The 19,016-nt window shown below is 48.9% G+C and overlaps 1 protein-coding gene across 6 annotated transcripts in view; it reads right to left on the reverse strand.

Annotated features, from left to right (window-relative positions):
* Window positions 1–18,498, reverse strand: part of PLEKHM1 (pleckstrin homology and RUN domain containing M1) — a 50,978-nt gene extending 32,480 nt beyond the window's left edge. For 2 of the 6 annotated variants that reach the window (XM_060133165.1, XM_060133164.1), the window contains exons 1-5: window positions 18,368–18,498; window positions 15,509–15,670; window positions 11,356–11,444; window positions 8,243–8,490; window positions 5,847–6,473 (exon numbers count right to left, since the gene is read on the reverse strand). In XM_060133165.1, the coding sequence (XP_059989148.1) occupies window positions 5,847–6,473; window positions 8,243–8,490; window positions 11,356–11,403 (923 nt within the window). In that variant the 5' untranslated portion in view covers window positions 11,404–11,444; window positions 15,509–15,670; window positions 18,368–18,498. The remainder of the gene's footprint in view (window positions 1–5,846; window positions 6,474–8,242; window positions 8,491–11,355; window positions 11,445–15,508; window positions 15,671–18,367) is intronic. The other 4 variants (XM_060133168.1, XM_060133167.1, XM_060133166.1 and 1 more) reach the window with 3 other exon arrangements.
* Between the last annotated feature and the right edge of the window lie 518 nt (window positions 18,499–19,016).

The raw sequence follows: 19,016 nt of genomic DNA on the forward strand, positions 1-19,016 counted from the left end.
ACATGTATACTATCAGTGGAAATGTGAAATGGTGCAGCCCCTGTGGAAAACATTTGGTAGCTGCTCAGAAAGTTAAATAAAGAGTTATCATGGGACTCAGTAATTCTACTCTTAGGTACTTACCCAAAAGAATTCAAAACATATGTCCACACAAAATACTTGTAAATGAATGCTCACAGCAACATTATTCATAATAGCCAAAAAGTGGGAAAAAAATGTCCATTAATTGATGAATAAATAAATTGTAATATATCCATACAATGGAATATTATTTGCCCATGATATGTGCTATATAACGTGGTTGAACCTTGAAAACATTGTACTAAGTGAAAGAAGGCAGTCACAAAAGGCCACATATTGTATGACTCGATTGATATTAAATGTCCAGAAAAGGTAAATTCATAGCTAATGGGTAAGGGACTTCCTTACGGGTAAAGAAAATGCTCTTGAAGTAGACAGCAGTAGATGTTGAATTCACAACCTTGTGAATATACTGAAAACCACTGAACAGTACCCTTTACAATGATGAATGTTGTGATATGTGAATCACATCTTGATAAACAAACAGATGACCTCTCAGAGAAAGCTGTAAATGTGTCTGTGGAATAGTTACAGAGGGGACGCAGGTGGGGACTCGCTCTTGCTCTAAAAGCCACACTCCAAAAACAGACCCACAAAAAATCCAAGAGTGCAATTTGCAGTGAGGAGGCAATGATGAGCTCTGGAAAGAAAGGGGTAGTTTCCACAGGCAGAGGAGGAGGGGCATTTGCTAACCACTTATATGTGTCCAAACCACGAGGCCCCCTTCTGAAATGAACTAGGGTGTCAGACTTTTTACAAGGTCCTCTGTGAGGTCCCGGCTCCTCATGGGCTCCCAGGAGGTGGTGTGGTGAGTGATTAAAAGCAGGGGCTCCCGAGTCCACCTGGCCTTGCTTAACACACGGCTGTGGGCCCCACAATGTGAACATTATGTTCATGGACTTAATTCCCTTATCTGGAAAATGGATGTGGTATCAGCACCCATCTTTTATGACTGTGACAAAGATTAAATGACATAAAACAGGTAAAGTGCTTAGCACAGTGTCTGGCACAAAGTGATCAATAAATGTTAACCTCATTATCGTTGATAAGACTGCTTAGCCTCTGTATACACAAACATAAACGTGTAAGGAAAGGAACAGATTTACTGAAATACTCACTAGCATTACCAAAACAGTTACCAATTAGAAGTGAATCCTAACCTATAAGAAAGATTTTAATGACAAGCGTAGACTGGGTGTTAGAATAAGTGAGTGACTTAATGCTTAGAGAAATGTCACCAAACAGCAGGAAGCTTGTGTGATCAATTAGAGCTTCTGTCAAATCAAAACCAAGATCAAGGGGAATTCCTTGGCAGTCCAGTGGTTAGGACTCTGCACTTCCATTGAAGGGGGCACGGGTTCAATCCCTGGTCAGGGAACTAAGATCCTTCAAGCTGCAGGGCACGGCCAAAAAACCCCCCCAAAACAAAAAACCCAGGTCAAGGTGAAATGAAGCTCACAGAGCTGCATCAGAATTGGTGAAGGATCCAGTGAGAATAAGAGAGACACGTACATCAAGTGGAAAAAAGGGCTAGAGATGAGATTTTGAAGGAAAGGCAAAAGAAAGAACATTTTTAAAAATTTTGAGGAAAATGAAACATAGAAATGAAACTGGGGGAAAAAAAAAAGGAAAAGAAATGAAACTGAAACCACTACAGTCCTTCCACTTTGGTCTGGTTCAGGGCCGTGTTTCCCAAAACCTTTCTATTCGAAAATTGTTTTTTTTTTTTTGGCTGCACCGCCCGGCATGTGAGATCTTAGTTCCCCAACCAGGGACTGAACCCAGGCCCCCCCTGCATTGGAAGCACAGAGTCTTAACCACTGGACTGCCAGGGAAGTCCTCTATTCGAAAATTTTTAAACTTTGTGCTTTCATTTAGAGAACATCTGGAAAAAAGGTATATGTATTATAAATACTTATGTATGAAGTAAATTAAAAGCATGGCCTGGAGAATCTGAATGGCCACCTTATAAAGTACCCCTGAGAAGTGATCCTGAGCCTGCGGTTTTCCTGAACATGCGGACTATTGTGTTGGTGATACACAGTATTATTTGGCAGTCAAGAGCCACTAATAAAAGCAAAGAGGGCTTCCCTGGTGGTGCAGTGGTTGAGAGTCCGCCTGCCGATGCAGGGGACACAGGTTCATGCCCCGGTCCGGGAAGATCCCACATGCTGCAGAGCGGCTGGGCCCGTGAGCCATGGCCGCTGAGCCTGCGCGTCTGGAGCCTGTGCTCTGCAACGGGAGAGGCCACAACAGTGATAGGCCCGCGTACCGCAAAAAAAAAAAAAAAAAAAAAGCAAAGAGGTAGGCTGCACATGCTAAGAATCATTTCCCCCAAGGGAAGGCCTCATGACAATGACCTCTGACAAATATTACTAACCAAGGTTTTGCAGCAGTGTATGTGAGGGCAAGCAGTAGGAGAACGGATGTCACAGGTACACCAGTAAAATGACACCACCACCCAGTGAGCATGCATGCTGTGTCAGACACTGCTCTAAGCATTTGACAGACCTAAATTCATTTCATCTCCCCAGCATTCCTTTGAAGCATTCTTATCCCCATTTTACAGATGAGGACATCAAGGTCAGAAAGGTTGAGTAACTTGCCCGAGATGGCAAAGCTGGTTGATGGAGGGCTCAGGCAGTCCGGCTCCTGAGTCCACACTTTTTACCACTAGACTGTACCTATGCGTGATATAATTATAATTATAATTCAGGATATAATTATAATTCAGACCCAATGAACACAAAAGCAGCTGTGTGGGACAGTCGATCCTCTCTTCACAAGGCAAACTGTAATTTGGCTTCTGCAAAACATTAATAAGTTTCATTTGGAATGTTATGGGTTTTGCACTTCATGTTTAATTTGCGGATTTTTTCTTTTTTTTTTTGGCCACACAGAGAGGCTTGTGGGATCTTAGTTCTCCGACCAGGGATTGAACCTGGGCCCTGGCAGTGAAAGCGCAGAGTCCTAACCACTGGACCACCAGGGAATTCCCAGTTTGTAGATGTTTTGACTTTATAGCTGTAAGAGTTTTAAGCACAACGTGTTTATGCCTAATTTTAAGTTATATACATTTAAGCAAACTCTTACGTGTTGGTGAGCATCTTTACCATTAAAACATATACTCTACGAAATGCTGGTCTCTGTGAATGCTCCAAGACAAACTTCCAGCCCAGCTCTAAGAATGATGGCGCTGGCTGCGTGCTTGTGTGTGTGTGTACGAGTGTGTGTGTGTGTGTGTGTGTGTGTGGTGTCTGCCGCTTCCTCACATCACTGTCCAGTGTTGGTCTGTACATCCTGACCCTCTTCCCTTGAGTTCCCCTGGAATACCCAGGACAACACTTCCCATGCAGGGTGGATGGTCACTGATTCAGGGACCTTAAGCTGGAATTTTCCAATCACAAGACTCATGAAAGATAAAGGCGAGGCACATGACAAAGAGAAGGCTGGCTGGGCTGCGGGAGGAGGGAGAGACAACCAAGGGCTAAGACAGGTGACTGAGCCTCAGTCACACCACGGGCCCAGCCATCTCTGGGGCGGGGGCTGCTCCTTCCCAGCACGTTATATCCAATCCTTCCGTTGGACATGTGAAAATTCTATCTGATGTGCTCAATGTCCGGAGGCCATTTCTGGGACCTACCAGACATTCTTATGTGTGCATCTCACTCATGGGTATCTCACTTGATTCTCAAACAGCCCTATGAGGGAATTTCCATTTTAAAGATGAAGAAACAATAAAATAGGTACCTAATAAGGACCTACTGTATAGCACAGGGAACTCTACTCAATATTCTGTAATGACCTATATGGGAAAAGAATCTAAAAATGAGTGGATATAAGAATATGTATAACTGAATCACTTTGCTGTACAGCAGAAACTGAAACAACATTGTAAATCAACTCTACTCCAATAAAAATTAAAAAAAAAAAAAAAAGAAAAAGATGAAGAAACAGAACCTCAAAAAGAGTTAGCCGTGTACGAGACATTACTGGGCTTGTAGGTGGTGGAACGGGGCTTGAAACTAGATCTGCTCCAGGGCCAGTCCACGACACCCAATCCTGGTGTGATTCCCACACCGGGTGGGAGCCCTGGGAAGACCTGAACCAAGGTGGGGGGAAGGGTGGGGAACAGCAGGAGTGGAAAGGTCCTGAACACAGCTGATGTAACACAGGTCCTACTAGAGGAAATGCTTCAGAGACAGCTACCATGTTTCACCTATGAGATGAGTAAATTTCCAAAAGCTTGAGGATACCTTCTGTTGACAAGCCTGAGAGGACACAAGCACAACCCTGATGGAGTGCAAATAGGCAACATCTGTGAAAATTACAAATTAATTTATTCCTTGGCTCAGCAAGTTTGCTTCTGGGAATTTACTGAACAGAGATAGCTTGCGTAGGCCTAAAGGACCACATACACAGGTTATTGATAGAAACACTGAACTCCAATGTCCATTAAACTCAGGGCTGATTCAATAAACTAAGGTACATTCATACAATGGAAAAATCTGTAACAGGAAAAAAAAAAAAAGAAGCTCTGATATGAAAAGATCTCCCAAACAAGGTATAGAATAATTTATACTAGCTTTCGTGGAAAGAAAGGAATAAGAAATAAGAAAGATAATAACCTATAAGGGAAAAGAATCTGAAAAACAATATATTCTATACATATATAACAATGTTATATATATTATATATATATATAACATATTTATATATATGTATAAATAACTGAATTACTGTGCTGTACACCTGAAACTAACACAACATTGTAAATCAACTATACTTCAATTTAAAAAAAAAAGAAAGGGCTTCCCTGGTGGCGCAGTGGTTGAGAGTCCGCCTGCCGACGCAGGGGACGTGGGTTCGTGCCCCGGTCCGGGAAGACCCCACATGCCGCGGAGCAGCTGGGCCCGTGAGCCATGGCCGCTGAGCCTGCGTGTCTGGAGCCTGTGCTCCGCGATGGGAGAGGCCACAACAGTGAGAGGCCCGCGTACCGCAAAAAAAAAAAAAAAAAAAGAAAAATTTAAAATTTGTACATTCATATTTGTTATAGATGCATTTAGAAATTGGAAAAATATGCAAGAAATTAATAATTATGGTTACATAAATACAGTGGGAAAGACTTTTCACTGTATATATTTTAGATTTTTTTAAACTATAAAAATATATTATTTATTCAAAAATTAATGTTAAAAAGCCTGAAGGAAGGAAGGCTCTGGCCAGGCTCCCTTCTCCAGTCCAGTTCGTCATTGCATGTCCTCCTCCTCCACACACTTGCTCGTCCCCATTTGTCTGCCACCCCCGTCCTGGCATCACTCAGGTTTTGTGTCCCCCAGAAGGTCTTCTGTGAGGTCCCAGAAGATCACCCTTATGCACTGTGCTTCACTGTACTTTTTTGGAAGTTGTACATAGAGCTCTGAACTATAAGTTTCCTTCTCTCTAGATGAAGACAATAATATTTCACACTAAATCTCAGAGATTAAATAACTTGTTACAGGTCACCAGGACAGAGATGGGGCTGGAACCAACTCTGAGCCCCATCTAAATGCATTCTCCCCACTGGCCCCAGTCTGCCTGAAGGTACAGCTCCCAGCAATTCCAGTCTCTGGGGGAGAGTCCCTGCCCCCTTCGTCTGTCTTTACGCCCTAACAGAGTCCCGTGCTCAGTGACAGGCAATCACATGCCCCAGGAAGGGAGGGAGGGCAAGAGGAAGAGAAGAAGGAAGGAGAAAGAGAGGGAAGGGGTGGGGGAGGGGTACTCACTCTTGCAGAGACAGGTCCGAATCGTCAGCATTTGCCGTCCCCAGGTCTGAGTCGCAGGACATGGGCTCCTCGGAACGGTCTGGACTCTTGGAGCCATTCTCTTGGAGCAGGCAGCTGTCAGAGTTGAGGCTGCAAGAGAGCTGGGATGAACTGGCCGTGTCCAGACTGAGGGAGGAGGCCGTGAGCCCCCTGTTCCGTCGGATCTTATGGCCCGAGTGCTGGACCTCGATGTCCTCCGAGCCTGAGGAATGGGAGATGGAATCCAGAGACTCCTTCCGCTGTAGTTCCGCTCCAGAGGTAGTGAGGGGGTCGAGCTCCGAGAGCGGGCAGAGCCCGGAGAGGGCCAGCGGGGTGAGCGTCCACTCGTTTAGGATGGCAGACTTGTAGGAGAGCTCGAAGGACAGGGACGTCAGGCCCTGCAGGAAGCTCAGGAGGAACTCGCCCTCCTCGGCGTCACGGAGCAGGGCCGTGGGCTGGTAGTACTCGCACAGGTGGGCCTGCTCCTGCAGCAGCAGCTTCAGGTAGCATTCCATCAGGCCGTCATTGAGGGCCAGCCGCAGCCAGGCCCGGCAGCGGCCCACGTCCGTGCTCACGAAGATCAGGTGCTCCAGTTCCGAGATGATGTGTCTGGGAAGGCGGAGAACACACGTGTTTTCAAGAAACAACTCCAAATCATGGACATGTCATTTTATCCACTGGTTAGCAAGAGCCAGTAACAACGACCACAAATATACATAGGCATGAAAAGCTCCTGGATAACAGTGTTCAAAGGGGAATTTAGAAAGGTTCCGCTCTAAACCCCCAACTTTTTTACATTTAGTGTCATGAAGGATTGTTGCCATTTTCATGACAACTACCCGTCCGGCCCCTGACATCATCTGCTCATCCAGGACATGTCTGCTAAGCCCCTAAATTTTAGGTTGAGGTCCTTGGAGCTGCGAAGACACAGGGTAAAGTCATGGTCCCTACCCTCGGTCCAGGAAACCGCCTTTCAAGGGCATATTGAGGTGAGCCCTGTTGTTAGCAGAGCTGGGGTGAGGGCTGGGTAATCACCTCTGGGTTGAAGTAAGAAAAACACCACAGAAGAGGGTAGTATCTGAGCTGGGCCTTGAGAGACTACAAGAGGCAAAGATGGATGGAGAAACTTTGAGGCACAAGGGACTGACGGAGAAAAAAGCATAAAGGGTAGGAAAGCAACAGACTGTAACAGGAGTGGGGAGGGCTCCAGTTACAGCACAGGGACGAAGAGTGGGTGATTGGGTTGCAAAGCCAGGTAATGCAGGGCCTTGAGTATCTAACGGGGGAGGCAAAGCGGGGCGATGCTCCCCACACCTGGCTGTACACCCGAATCACCTGGGGAACGAGGTTAGGATACAGGTTCCGGGGCCCCAGCCAAGTGAAGCAGACCCCAGGCTGGCGTTTGGGAGCCTGTGGGCTACGGGTTTTTGCTCAGGAAAGTGACGTGCTCGCAGCTACGCAGACTTCAGGGTGGGGTGTTCCTACCCAACCCGACCCCACGTGTACCAGACTCAGCTCCTGAAGGCCTCGGTCTGATGTAAATGCCCTTCCTCTGACTACCGCCATCCCCTGTGCACGTCTCCTCCACGGGAGTGCGGACCGTACTCTGCAGAACCCAGTGATGGAGCTCCAGTCAGCTTAAGCTCAGTAAATGTTGGCTGACTGACCAAAGGAAAGACAGAATGAGATAAGGGGGACAATTAGAAAGGCACTGCCACCCAGGAGTCAGGTAAGAGCCTGAGATAGGGCAGCGGCAGTAGCACGGGAAGGAAGATTAGAGACTGACAAAGGCACCTTCGGGCAGGAGGTGGCATTTAATAGCCCCGAGAGGCACAGTGTCAGCTGCCTGCTCCGAAGCCCAGGCGGTTCAGGGCAGGGCCAGCAAGACAAGTGTCTCAGAGCACACATTCAGAGGCTCTAGCTGGATGCCACTCTTCTTCAGAAAAAAGAAGCAAACCCTACCTTGTTACAAGTATGATACGTAGCACACAGATGTGCAAACATCCTAAGGCAGGGTCAGCAAACTTCTGGAAAGGGCCAGACAGTAAAGATTTCAGGCTCTGCAGGCCGCACAACCTCTGTTGCAACTACCGAATTTGCCAGAGGGTGGTACAAAGAAGGCTCCTGCTCTTGCTTAGGGCGCCCAGCCCAGGGGCTCGACGCTGCCCCAGGCCATGGCCTGAGGGGCTCACTGAGCCCTGGTCTAACATCCCCCCACCCCCACCCCGCTTGGTCCACCATCTCCTCTCCGGGACACAGGGCTCTCTGTGTCTCTCCCGCACGGCTGGAGGGAAGAGCCCAGCATCCCACACTCTGAAGCTCTTCCCCGACGTGAACCGCCTCCAGCCCCCCGCCCCGCTGCCCCCAGCAGCTCTCACTTGTGGGTGACAGCTTTCAGGAGGGGCCAGAAGACGGGCTGAGGCAGAGGCTTCTGGTGGGCACTTTTCTTCCTTTTCCCTCCGGCCTCGGCTCGGATGTGCTTGGTGTGCAGGCCGTGGATGAAGACGGCTTCCAGGGCGCTGCACATGCTGTTCGCATCTCCGTCTTCACTTGTGACTGCTGTGTCCAAGGACACGTACTGCTTCTGCAGTGCCTTCACGGAGCCCACTAGCTTCTTCTTGATGACCTGGGTGGCGCCAGACATAACACAGGCCTTTAGAGGCTCCTGTGGCGACCCCTGCAATGTGACTCTTCCTGTGGCCAAACACATGGGTCCACATGCATGCACAAATCTACATATCTGTGTAGCACAACGAGTGCAGGCCAACAGTAGAAAATAAAGAGAAAGCAGAGAGAAGTAAAGGAAAATCGCCCCAAGATGTGTTAGTTTTTGCAAAGATACGTGTGTTTTTTAAATTTCTTTGTTTTCTATTTTTTATTTACTTATTTATTGGCCGCACGGAGAGGCTTGCGGGATCTTAGTTCCCCGACCAGGGACTGAACCCGGCCCACGGCAGTGACAGCGCTGGGTCCTAACCACTGGACTGCCAGGGAAATCCCTGTTTGTTTTTTAAACCAAACTTCAGTGAGCTGATAGCCATATACACCTTGTGTTTAAATACTGGCTCCATCAGAGTTACAGCTATGGGAGCTTGGGTAATCCATTTAGGGCAGGGGTGAGGCTTTCCACCTTAATCACATGACCAACATTCCACTGAGAGTCAACAGGTTAAGAGTCAAAAAGTGCTGCTTTAGAACAATAAAAACACCCAGAAACAGGAGCACGGTTTACACGAAGAAAGATCCTAAACCTGGCAGTCAGAGCCTGGGTTTAGTCTCAGCTCTGTCAGTCACCAGTTGGGTCACCTCAGATATTTCACTTAACCTCTCTAAGCCTCAACTTTCTCATCTGTTAAATGGAAATAATACTTGGTGATTTACAGCTGGGGGTATTACTCTTTGAAAGTAGGACTAGTTTTTTGTTTGTTTGTTTTTGTTTTTTTGCGGTACACGGGCCTCTCACTGTTGTGGCCTCTCCCGTTGCAGAGCACAGGCTCCGGATGCGCAGGCTCAGCGGCCATGGCTCACGGGCCCAGCCGCTCCGCGGCATGTGCGATCCTCCTGGACCAGAGCACGAACCTGTGTCCCCTGCATCGGCAGGCGGACTCTCAACCACTGCACCACCAGGGAAGCCCAGGACTAGTTTTTTATTCATCCTCGTGCCCTCAACAATGGGCATGGTTCTGGGCACATGTACTCAGTAAATGTTTGCTAAATGAATAAATTATAAAATATACCTAAAGTCCTTTGAAAATACATAGTTAAGATCGTTCTATCATAATATAAGTACATATGTCAAAATTACCTAAGGGTTTGGAAAAGGACTGGAAGGGATTGCAGAAAAACTGGTTTGAATTATTAGGTGATAGGATTATGGACAAATATTTCACTGTTTCACTTTTATTTTAGCCAACACAATTAATGTTAATGTTCTTTGAAAAGTTAAATGTTCCTTTTTTAGAACAGCTTTAATGGGACATAATTTACATATCATAAAATTCACTCATTGAAATACACAGCTCAGTGGTTTTTAGTACATTCACAGAATTGTGCAACCATTTCCGCTATCTAATTTTGGAACATTTTTATGACCCCCAGAAGAAACCCTGTACCTATCAGCAGTCACTCACTATTCCCTCTCCCCTAACCCCTGGCAACCACTGATCTACTTTCTGTCTCTATGGATTTGCCTATTCTGGACATTTCTTATACATGGAATCATATGATATGCAGCCTTTTGTGTCTGACTTCACTTAGCGCGTTTTCAAGTTTGTCTGTGTTGTAGCATATATCAGTCCTTCATTCCTTTTTATTGCCAAATAATATTCCATTGCATGGATATATCACATTATATTTATCCATTCATCAATTAATAGATATTTGGGTTGTTTCCACTTTTTGGCTACAACACTGCTATGAACATTCATGTTCATAGTTTTTTGTGTAAATGTATGTTTTCAATTCTCTTGGGTGTATACCTAGGAGTGGAATTGCTGAGTCACATGCAACTCTATGTTTCACTTTTTGAGGAACTATCAAACTGTTTTCCACAATGGCTGTACCATTTTACACTCCCACCAGGAAGGTATGAGAGTTCCACCTTCTCCACAACCCCACCAATACTTATTATTGTCTGCCATTTCGATTACAGTCATCCTAGTGGATATGAAGAAGTATCTCATTATGTTTTTTTTTTTTTTTCTGGCCACGCCGCACGGCATGTGGGATCTTAGTTCCCCAACCAGGGGCTGAACCCATACCTCCCCACACTGGAAGCACGGAGTCTTAACCACTGAACCACTGGGTAAGTCCCTCATTATGATTATTTTTTCTTATTATTTTACTTTAAAAAAAAATTTGTATTCGAGTATAGTTGCCGTACAATGTTGTGTTAGTTTCAGGTGCACAGCAAAGTGAATCAGTTATACATAGACATATATCCACCTTTTTTTTTTTAGATTCTTTTCCTATACAGGCCATTACAGAGTACTGAGTGGAGTCCCTGTGCTATACAGCAGGTTCTTATTGGTTATCTATTTTATAATAGTAGTGTGTATACGTCAGTCCCAATCTCCCAATTTATCCCTCCCACACCGTGTCCCCGGTAACCATGAGTTTGTTTTCTACGTCCGTGGTGACTCTACTTCTGTCTTCCTCATTATGGTTTTGATTTGCCGTTGTCTAATGTCTAATGATGTGGAGCGTCTTTTTATGTACTTATTGGTCATTTGTATATCTTCTTTGGAGAAATCCTTGGTCCTCAGGTAACCTACATGCAATCTCCATTGTTTTTTGTAAATCTCCATTTTATCACCAATAAGATGATCTAGAAAGGGCAGGCTCTCCTCGGAGCCTGCTTCTACTATCACTTTTTCTCAACTCCAGGCCTCTCTTTCTGAACAGTGCAAATGCATTTCAAAGTGAGAAAAAACAATGAAATGGCTGTCCCAGGCACCCCTTCCCCCACCCTTGATTCTCCCTTGTTGCCTACCGGGATGGCAGCCCGGGGGTCCAGTCCATTCTCCACCGCTGAGAGCATTTCCACTCAAGCAGCAGCTCCCCAGAAGAATCACATGACACCTACAGGGACAGACACCGCCGGATGAACAATCACTGTGCCCAAACGATCTCCTCCCCACGCCCCACCCCCATCTTACTCAACCTGCAACTGCAAGGACTTTCAATACAAAAGTAAAAACTGAGAGTGGATTTTAAGGATGGAAACAAGGAAGGAAAAAAGATTTCGTGGGGTGTGCCATGGGCGGGTCTATCCCAAAGGGTGGGTAGAAAGGGCTCTTGACGCCACTCCAAATGCTGGCACAAAAAAGCAGGGAATAAAAGGCTAATTTAGGGACCTCCCTGGTGGCGCAGTGGTTAAGAATCCGCCTGCCAATGCAGGGTACATGGGTTCAAGCCCTGGTCTGGGAAGATCCCACATGCCGCGAAGCAACTAAGCCCGTGTGCCACAACTACTGAGCCTGCACTCTAGAGCCTGTGAGCCACAACTACTGAGCCTGTGTGCCACAACTACTGAAGCCCGCACGCCTAGAGCCCGTGCTCCGCAACAAGAGAAGCCACAGCAATGAGAAGCCCGCACACCGCAACGAGGAGTAGCCCCTGCCTGCTGCAAATAGAGAAAGCCCGCGTGCAGCAATGAAGACCAAACACAGACAAAAATAAATAAATAAATAAATTTATTTAAAAAAAAAAAGGCTAACTTAGATACAGATCTGAGGCTGCAAGGGGGGATGCTGCAGCTGAAGGTGCCAAGAACCCACAGGGGCCGGGAAGCAGGGGCTCACAATTCACATTCAGGGCCTGGGCTCTGCAACTGTCCCGACTCCCGTCCCATCCCAGGGTCGGCCAGCTCAGTGGGGAAACGTACAACTGAAACGCCTTCAAAAGGAAGGGCTCTCTCGCCACACAGCTGCTTCTCCTTTGGGCTGCAAAGGTCTAGCTTGAGCAGCACAGGGACATGTCTGAAGGGGAACAACACGGGTTCTGATCTCAATTTGCCACTAACCAGCTAGGCACACTGGGGCATGTATCAGACCTCTTAAGGGGAGACTATGAGTATGGAAAACGCTGAGCGCAGGGCCTGATAGTTACCGAGGATAAAGGGTATCTCTAACCCCAGTGGATGCGGCCGCCCAAATCTACAGGCGAAGAATGCCACTACCTAACTAAGCGTGTGCTAGCAGCTGAAGTCAGTACGCAGAGAAATCTCTCGGGGCAGCTGGCTCTCTCGCGGGGTGGCTGAGGCCAAGGGTGGGGTGGGGGCGAGGACTGCGGCCTGAGCATGAAGGGGCTGCTGCCTGGCCTGCCCCACCCCGGGAACTTGCACAGGGCAGGACTGGACAGGCACACTCACATCTAAACAAATCTCTAGTGGCCACACAGCTAAGCATGAGGGGACACCACCACCACCAACAAAAAATAATAAAGAGAGAGAAAATCAGGTTACTGCTTTCTCTGCTCTCAAGAACCCATGGCCCAAAGAAGTTAGTAAAACCAAGACCTGTTAAATGGGTTTTGTGCCCTTTACATGTGTTACCCCATTCATTCCTGATAACCATCCTAGGAGTGTCTTATCATCTCAGTCTGACAGATAAGAAGTAGAAGCTGGGCTTCCCTGGTGGCGCAGTGGTTGAGAGTCTGCCTGCCAATGCAGGGGACACGGGTTCGGGCCCTGGTCTGGGAAGATCCCACATGCCGCGGAGCAACTAAGCCCATGAGCCACAATTACTGAGCCTGCACGTCTGGAGCCTGTGCTCTGCAACAAGAGAGGCCGCGACAGTGAGAGGCCCACACACCGCGATGAAGAGTGGCCCCCACTAGCCGCAACTAGAGAAAGCCCTCGCACAGAAACGAAGACCCAACACATCCAAAATTAAATAAATAAATAAATTTTTAAAAAAAGAAATAGAAGCTTGGGAAATTCCCAAGATCCCAGGGCTGGTAAGTGGCCAACTCTACCAGCCGCCGCCAGGACAACAGCAACCCAAGCCCAAGAGAAACCCCCAGATTCCAGGAGGAGTGCGACCACCTCCCTTCTGGAAGAGGCGGGTGTGGGCTGGGGCTAAGGGGGCGACTGGCCAGGGGGCAGGGGAGGCCTGGGAGGAGGGCTCTTCAGCCGGGGGCCCCGGTGAGAGGCCACAGTGGAACACTGAGGTCAGTCTGGCAGGAGAGGTTTACAGAGGGACACGAGCATGATGCTTGGAGATGAGAGAGGCAGAGTGGCCCTAAATGGTAGGAGCTGCTCTGATTCAATCCCTGGCCTGTGGAGTGGGCAGTGGGTAAACAGGACCCAGAGCCAACCTCTCCAAGTAAGGACATGCAGAGGGAGGGAGGTGTGTGGAGGGCGGCCCCAGCAGAGCCAACTCTGGTCAGGGTGTGAGAGACCCCAGAACACGGGCCCCCGGCCTCAGGCCTTGTCTGACTTACCTCACCCTCACCTCACCCCCCTCCCACCTACCAGGGATTCTTCAGGGCTCTCCTCCACACTCCAGCCACCAGCGCCCCAGACAAGGGGACATGTGCTGCAGACAGTCCCTCTGGACAATGTTCCTTCCAGGCCACCCTTGTGCAGCCCAGGAGGCCAAATCCAGGTTCTCTGGCTCCAAGACCCTGGGTTCCAATCGCCTTCAGCAATTCCAGCAGCCGAAGGCCTCCCCTCCGGCCTGCCCTTCTAGAGCCTCAAGCTGCGAAACTGCCCTTCCCTCAGCCAGCCACGGGCCAGGCCAGGAAGGGCTCAGGCCTCAACAATCTGAAGAACAGCCCGGATCCGTTAAAGCCTCATTGACTAATTAACTGAAAATAGTATTCATGGGACGGAGGGAGGCCTGTTAGTAAGTGGGTCCTCCAGCCCAGTAAGGGTCTGCTAAAAACCCAAAGCAAACTGATGCTGAGAGGTCAGAGCAGGGGAAGACATGTAATCACCCCCTAAAACCAAGAGTCAGAAAAGCCACAAAATGACTGACGACGGTGCAGAGGAGTCCAGAAGGAGAATGGCCACTTGACAATTCACAAAACAGGACTGAGGCTTTGGGGTTCGGGCCACAATCCAGGGCACAACTTTCTTTGCAAGAAGCCAAAGCACCCCACCTATGAGGGTCTGCTCCATCATGCCTCAGGGCGCAGGAGACACGAGAACTTGCTGACGGAACCATAAGGGGGCTTTGGGTCTCCTGACTGCTGGGTCAGCACTCCGTCATTCTCCAGACCCCCAGTCCACCTTCCTATGGGACTGGTTTCACTTCCTGTCCCCAAAACAGTCTTCATTGACACCAAAAGCCAAAGCAAAGAGAGGCGTGGCTGCAAGGAGACCTAGGCTAAAAAGAGTTAAGGAGAGAACGTGGGCAACATTACCAAAGAGCTCTTCAAACATTACTGGTGGAGTTTAGCAGAAAAGGTGACTTCTGTCTGCCTTTTAGGCAACTCCTAACCACAAGAAGTCTACCTCTCCCCGTAAGTATTGATTCATCCTGACATGGCTCTCCTAGCTTCTCTAATCTCATTTAATTCTTAAAACAATCCTGGGGACTTCCCTGGTGGTGCAGTGGTTAAGAATCTGCCTGCCAATGCAGGGGACACGGGTTCGAGCCCTGGTCTGGGAATATCCCACATGCCACGGAGCAACTAAGCCCGTGTGCCACAACTACTGAGCCTGCGCTCTAGAGCCCGAGAGCCACAACTACTGAAGCCCATGTGCCTAGAGCCCATGGTTTGCAACAAGAGAAGCCACCACAACAAGAAGCCCATGCACCACAACAAAGAGTAGCCCCTGCTCTCTGCAACTAAAGAAAGCCTGCGCACAGCAATGAAGACCCAACGCAGCCAAAAATAAATAAATAAATAAATTAAAAAAAACAAAAAACAATCCTGTGAGAGAAGGATGATTATCCCCGTTTTACAGAGGAGAAGACTAAGGCTCAGCAGAAAAGAGCCCCAAGTAAGGGACAAAACTGTCTGGTTTCCTAATTCTAAGTCTTGTGTCAGACTTCACCAGACCAAACTGTCTCAGGTCTCTGGTTCCAAGAGTTTCAGGCAAACTGATTACTTATAGACTAGGTAATAATTAACTTAGTACTCAGAAAGCTCCATTTTTATCAAATAAGGCTAAAATCAACAAGAAACAATCTTACCCATCAGGTCTGTAGTCCCAACCAGCTGAGGCCACATCCTTTCCATGGTACACAGGTTTCACAGCTGTCCTTTCTTAAATGTTCCAACACACAGGAAGGAATTGTTCTGGTTGCTTTTCTTTATTATACTGCCTGGGCTTCTGCAAACATCCAATTTCACTTCTTTCAGAGACCAAGGAAGAAAGAAAAAAAATGGCTTATATGAGACTTACATTAAAAGAAGAAATGGATGGCTTGGCTTCCCCGCTTCTGAAACACTCCATCCATAGGTAAACAGCAACCTCTCCTCCTTAGAGACTTCTCAGCCATTCTCAACAGCCTCCTCTCTACAGCCTGAATCCAATCCTGTACCGGGCTGTTCAGAACAAACAGCCTGACGTTTAAGCCATCCAGCTGCTGTACCAGTTGATGAGTCATGATTTTCAGTTGGAAAAGAATGACAAAGTTATCAGTTGGAAAAGAATGACAAAGTTATCTTCTGATTCAGAAAGGCAGCTGATCTTTCAGATATGTTAGTGCTGAGTAAACTGCACCTCCTCCCACCTGTAAAAGGCTGGATTTCTGGACAAGTGTCCTGGAGGGCGGGGGATGCAGAGAGTGTGCTGGGGAACTGCATCTTTGAAGCAATTGGATACCAGCTGGAGGGCAAGAAACGTCTAGCCTGTGATTCCCAAACCAAAGGCTAGTGAGTGAGCCCAGAAATGTGAATCAGTGGACAGGGGGTAACTTTCTTTCCCCCCTCCTTCCTTCCATTCAATAATACCCATCTCCCCCATATTTCTGTCCCATCCTTAGGATTCCAGCAAGGATCAAACTCTGAATGACTAAAAACAGGAACTTTGCTCAACTCATTCACCATTACATTTCTAGTGCCTAGAACAACACAGAGCACGCAGTGGTGCTCAAAAAATACCTGCTGAATGAACAGAAGAATAAAACAAAAATAAGGCTCAGGGGCAGGTTATCTCCATTTCACAGACCGAGGAAAGCTGAGGTATAGAATTCTCAGCCACGATGCAACTCCTTTCATTAAATCACCCTGCCAGCAGGCTGAGACCACTCTGATATATTGCACCTTAATAGGGGGTGGGGTGGGGGGACACTGAACGGAGAGCTTCAACTTTCAAAGGAACAAGACTATAAACGGCAAAAGCAAAGACAGCGGGTCCTGTCTGGGGCCCTTTAAAATTGCTGCCAGACGGCCAACCCTCTGAAGCCAGGTCACTAGAATTCGGAGAGAATGTGTGCCCGAAAAGCCCAGGAGATGATAAATGCTGAGCTTGGGGCCTGGGTGCCTCAAGAATGTCCCTCCGCCTCAGCTACTCAGATATCTCAACTCCCCACGTTCATGGGTAACCAAATGGCCAAAACTCAAAGATTCAGCACCTGCAAAAAGAGGAAGTGATTCAACAGCCTCTGTACTCGCCTTCGCCTTCTGGGAACCCTCTCACCTACACTCTTCACAACGTGTAACATCATCTCTGGCGTCCACTGTGTTCCCTGTGTTAAGCGTTGGGACACGTCTGCTGTCAGCTCCAGCTGGGAGGAACACTGGGTGAGGAGGGTCCTTTACAAGTGCCAGGACAACACACATGGATGTGGTTCTGTGACCATAGTCACACAGTGGTACTCCCTGAGTTTCTCCTGGGCCAGAAAACCAGCCAAAAGGAAGTGATGGCTTCCATTGGCCCAGGCTGTGAGTGAGCTAGGTGAGTGGCCATTCCTCACCTTCCAGGTATGTGGGCGACACCCACCATTCCAGCAGTAGCACAAGTCATTTAATATGAACGCTAGACCCATAATCGCTGGGAGCACGTACAGGGGACAAGACACCCGGGAAAAAAAATCCCTGACCCTGACCCGAGGGCGAATCTCTACTTCTCCACACTTAGTTACCACCTGAGGCCCTGCATGCACCCATCAAGGTGCTCAGTCTCTAACTGCTGGGCTCCCAGGAAGCACCTAAATTTGGCTGTTGAGGGGCAGCCGGTGGGGTTGGCAGGGGACTCTGCACTAAATTCTCAGATTGAATGGGGACGAGGGTCAAGAGAAAAATGGGTGTAGAGCTGAGGTGGGGACAGCAGAGGTGAAAGGGCAGGAGATCTCATTTTTAATAAGATTGGCTGAGGGTGGTAGTAACTGGGGCACCAAGAGTTGGGGGTGGTTTAGCAAAGACTTAGGGATGGGGGTGTCCTCTGATGGCTGGAGATGGAAAGGAAGTGTATGGTGGGCTAGGAAGTTAGGGTTTGAGTCTGTGAGGACAAGATACGTGTAAGACTTGGGATAGGGCTGAGATCAGAGTTATCAAAAAGAAAAGGGTGTGCTCAACAGGGCATCTACTTTAGTGGTGGGTCTTAAATGAGAGTGGGACAGAGGTGGGGAGCTGACCAGCGGGGTGTGGGAGATTCGGATAAGAAAGCTGATCCCGAAAAGGGCAAACCGGAATGGTGGGTCCCGAGGAGGCCTGTGTGCAGCATTAGCACGACCAAAGGGGTTGACAGGTGAAGACGAGCTGTGTTAGAGGGAGGCGGAGGGATGTGGCCAAGGTCGGGGTTGGAAGGGGGCTACAGGGCGGCTGCATTTCCGCAAGACCGGCGGTGAGAGGGTGGGGGTAAGGGCTGGGGTCAGGTCACGAGCGGCAAATAGAGGGGAGAGGCCAGCAGCGGCAGTGCGGGCCGAAGGCTAGTTGGAGTGGGGCGCGGGGCTTGGGCTGGGAAGGGTGAGGACTCTGAAGCAGGACAGTCTCAAGGTAACCAGGGGTTTGGGATCACGGAGAGGGCTGCTGTTCCCTGTTCGCCTGTTCCCGTCCCGGCCTCGCCGCCCCTCTGCTGCCCGCCTCGCCCCCGACCCCTAACTCACCAAACGGAGTGGGGAGGGGGGCGGGGGCACTCCCGGTCGCTGCAGCCCCTAAGACTCCAACCGGACGCTGCGGCCTCCGGACTACTGACAACAGGAAGCGGTTCCCGCGGCGCCTGACGCCGTCCATCACGTCGGCTGGGCGTCCGGCCCCGCCCTGGCCCTCGGAGCCAATCGCGGGGCGCGGAGGAACCGCGGGGCGGGGCCAGCGCGCTTGGACGCCCCAGGGTTCCCAGGCCGGGAGCAGAGACGTGATCTGGGAGACTCGCGATTCTCGCATTCCTGTTGGGCGCAGAGAGGCAACGCCACAGACACCGGGCGGAGTGCGTTCTCACTGCCTGCCTCTCGCAGGGTCTGCGTCAGACGAGATCCTGGCTTCTGGGTTCCTGACTTTATCTGGCCGCAGCACTATCTGCGTAGAATTGGGGCCGACACATGGCCTCCTTCAGCGAAGGTTGCCCACTTGTAAAATGGGACCAACGCCTACCCCGTTTTTGCCTCCCCCAGGGCATCAGAGTAGCCCGGTGGGCAGAGCCCAGGCGCAACTTAGAACTTCCCTCCTGCTCTCGGGAAAAACGTAGATGTTTTGAGCACAGCTTATACCAAGTGAGCTCCTTGAGGTCCTCTGGGCATTGTCCTGTAACGCGCGCCA

Source organism: Lagenorhynchus albirostris, chromosome 20 (assembly GCF_949774975.1).
Source record: "Lagenorhynchus albirostris chromosome 20, mLagAlb1.1, whole genome shotgun sequence".
Lineage (NCBI taxonomy): Eukaryota > Metazoa > Chordata > Mammalia > Artiodactyla > Delphinidae > Lagenorhynchus > Lagenorhynchus albirostris.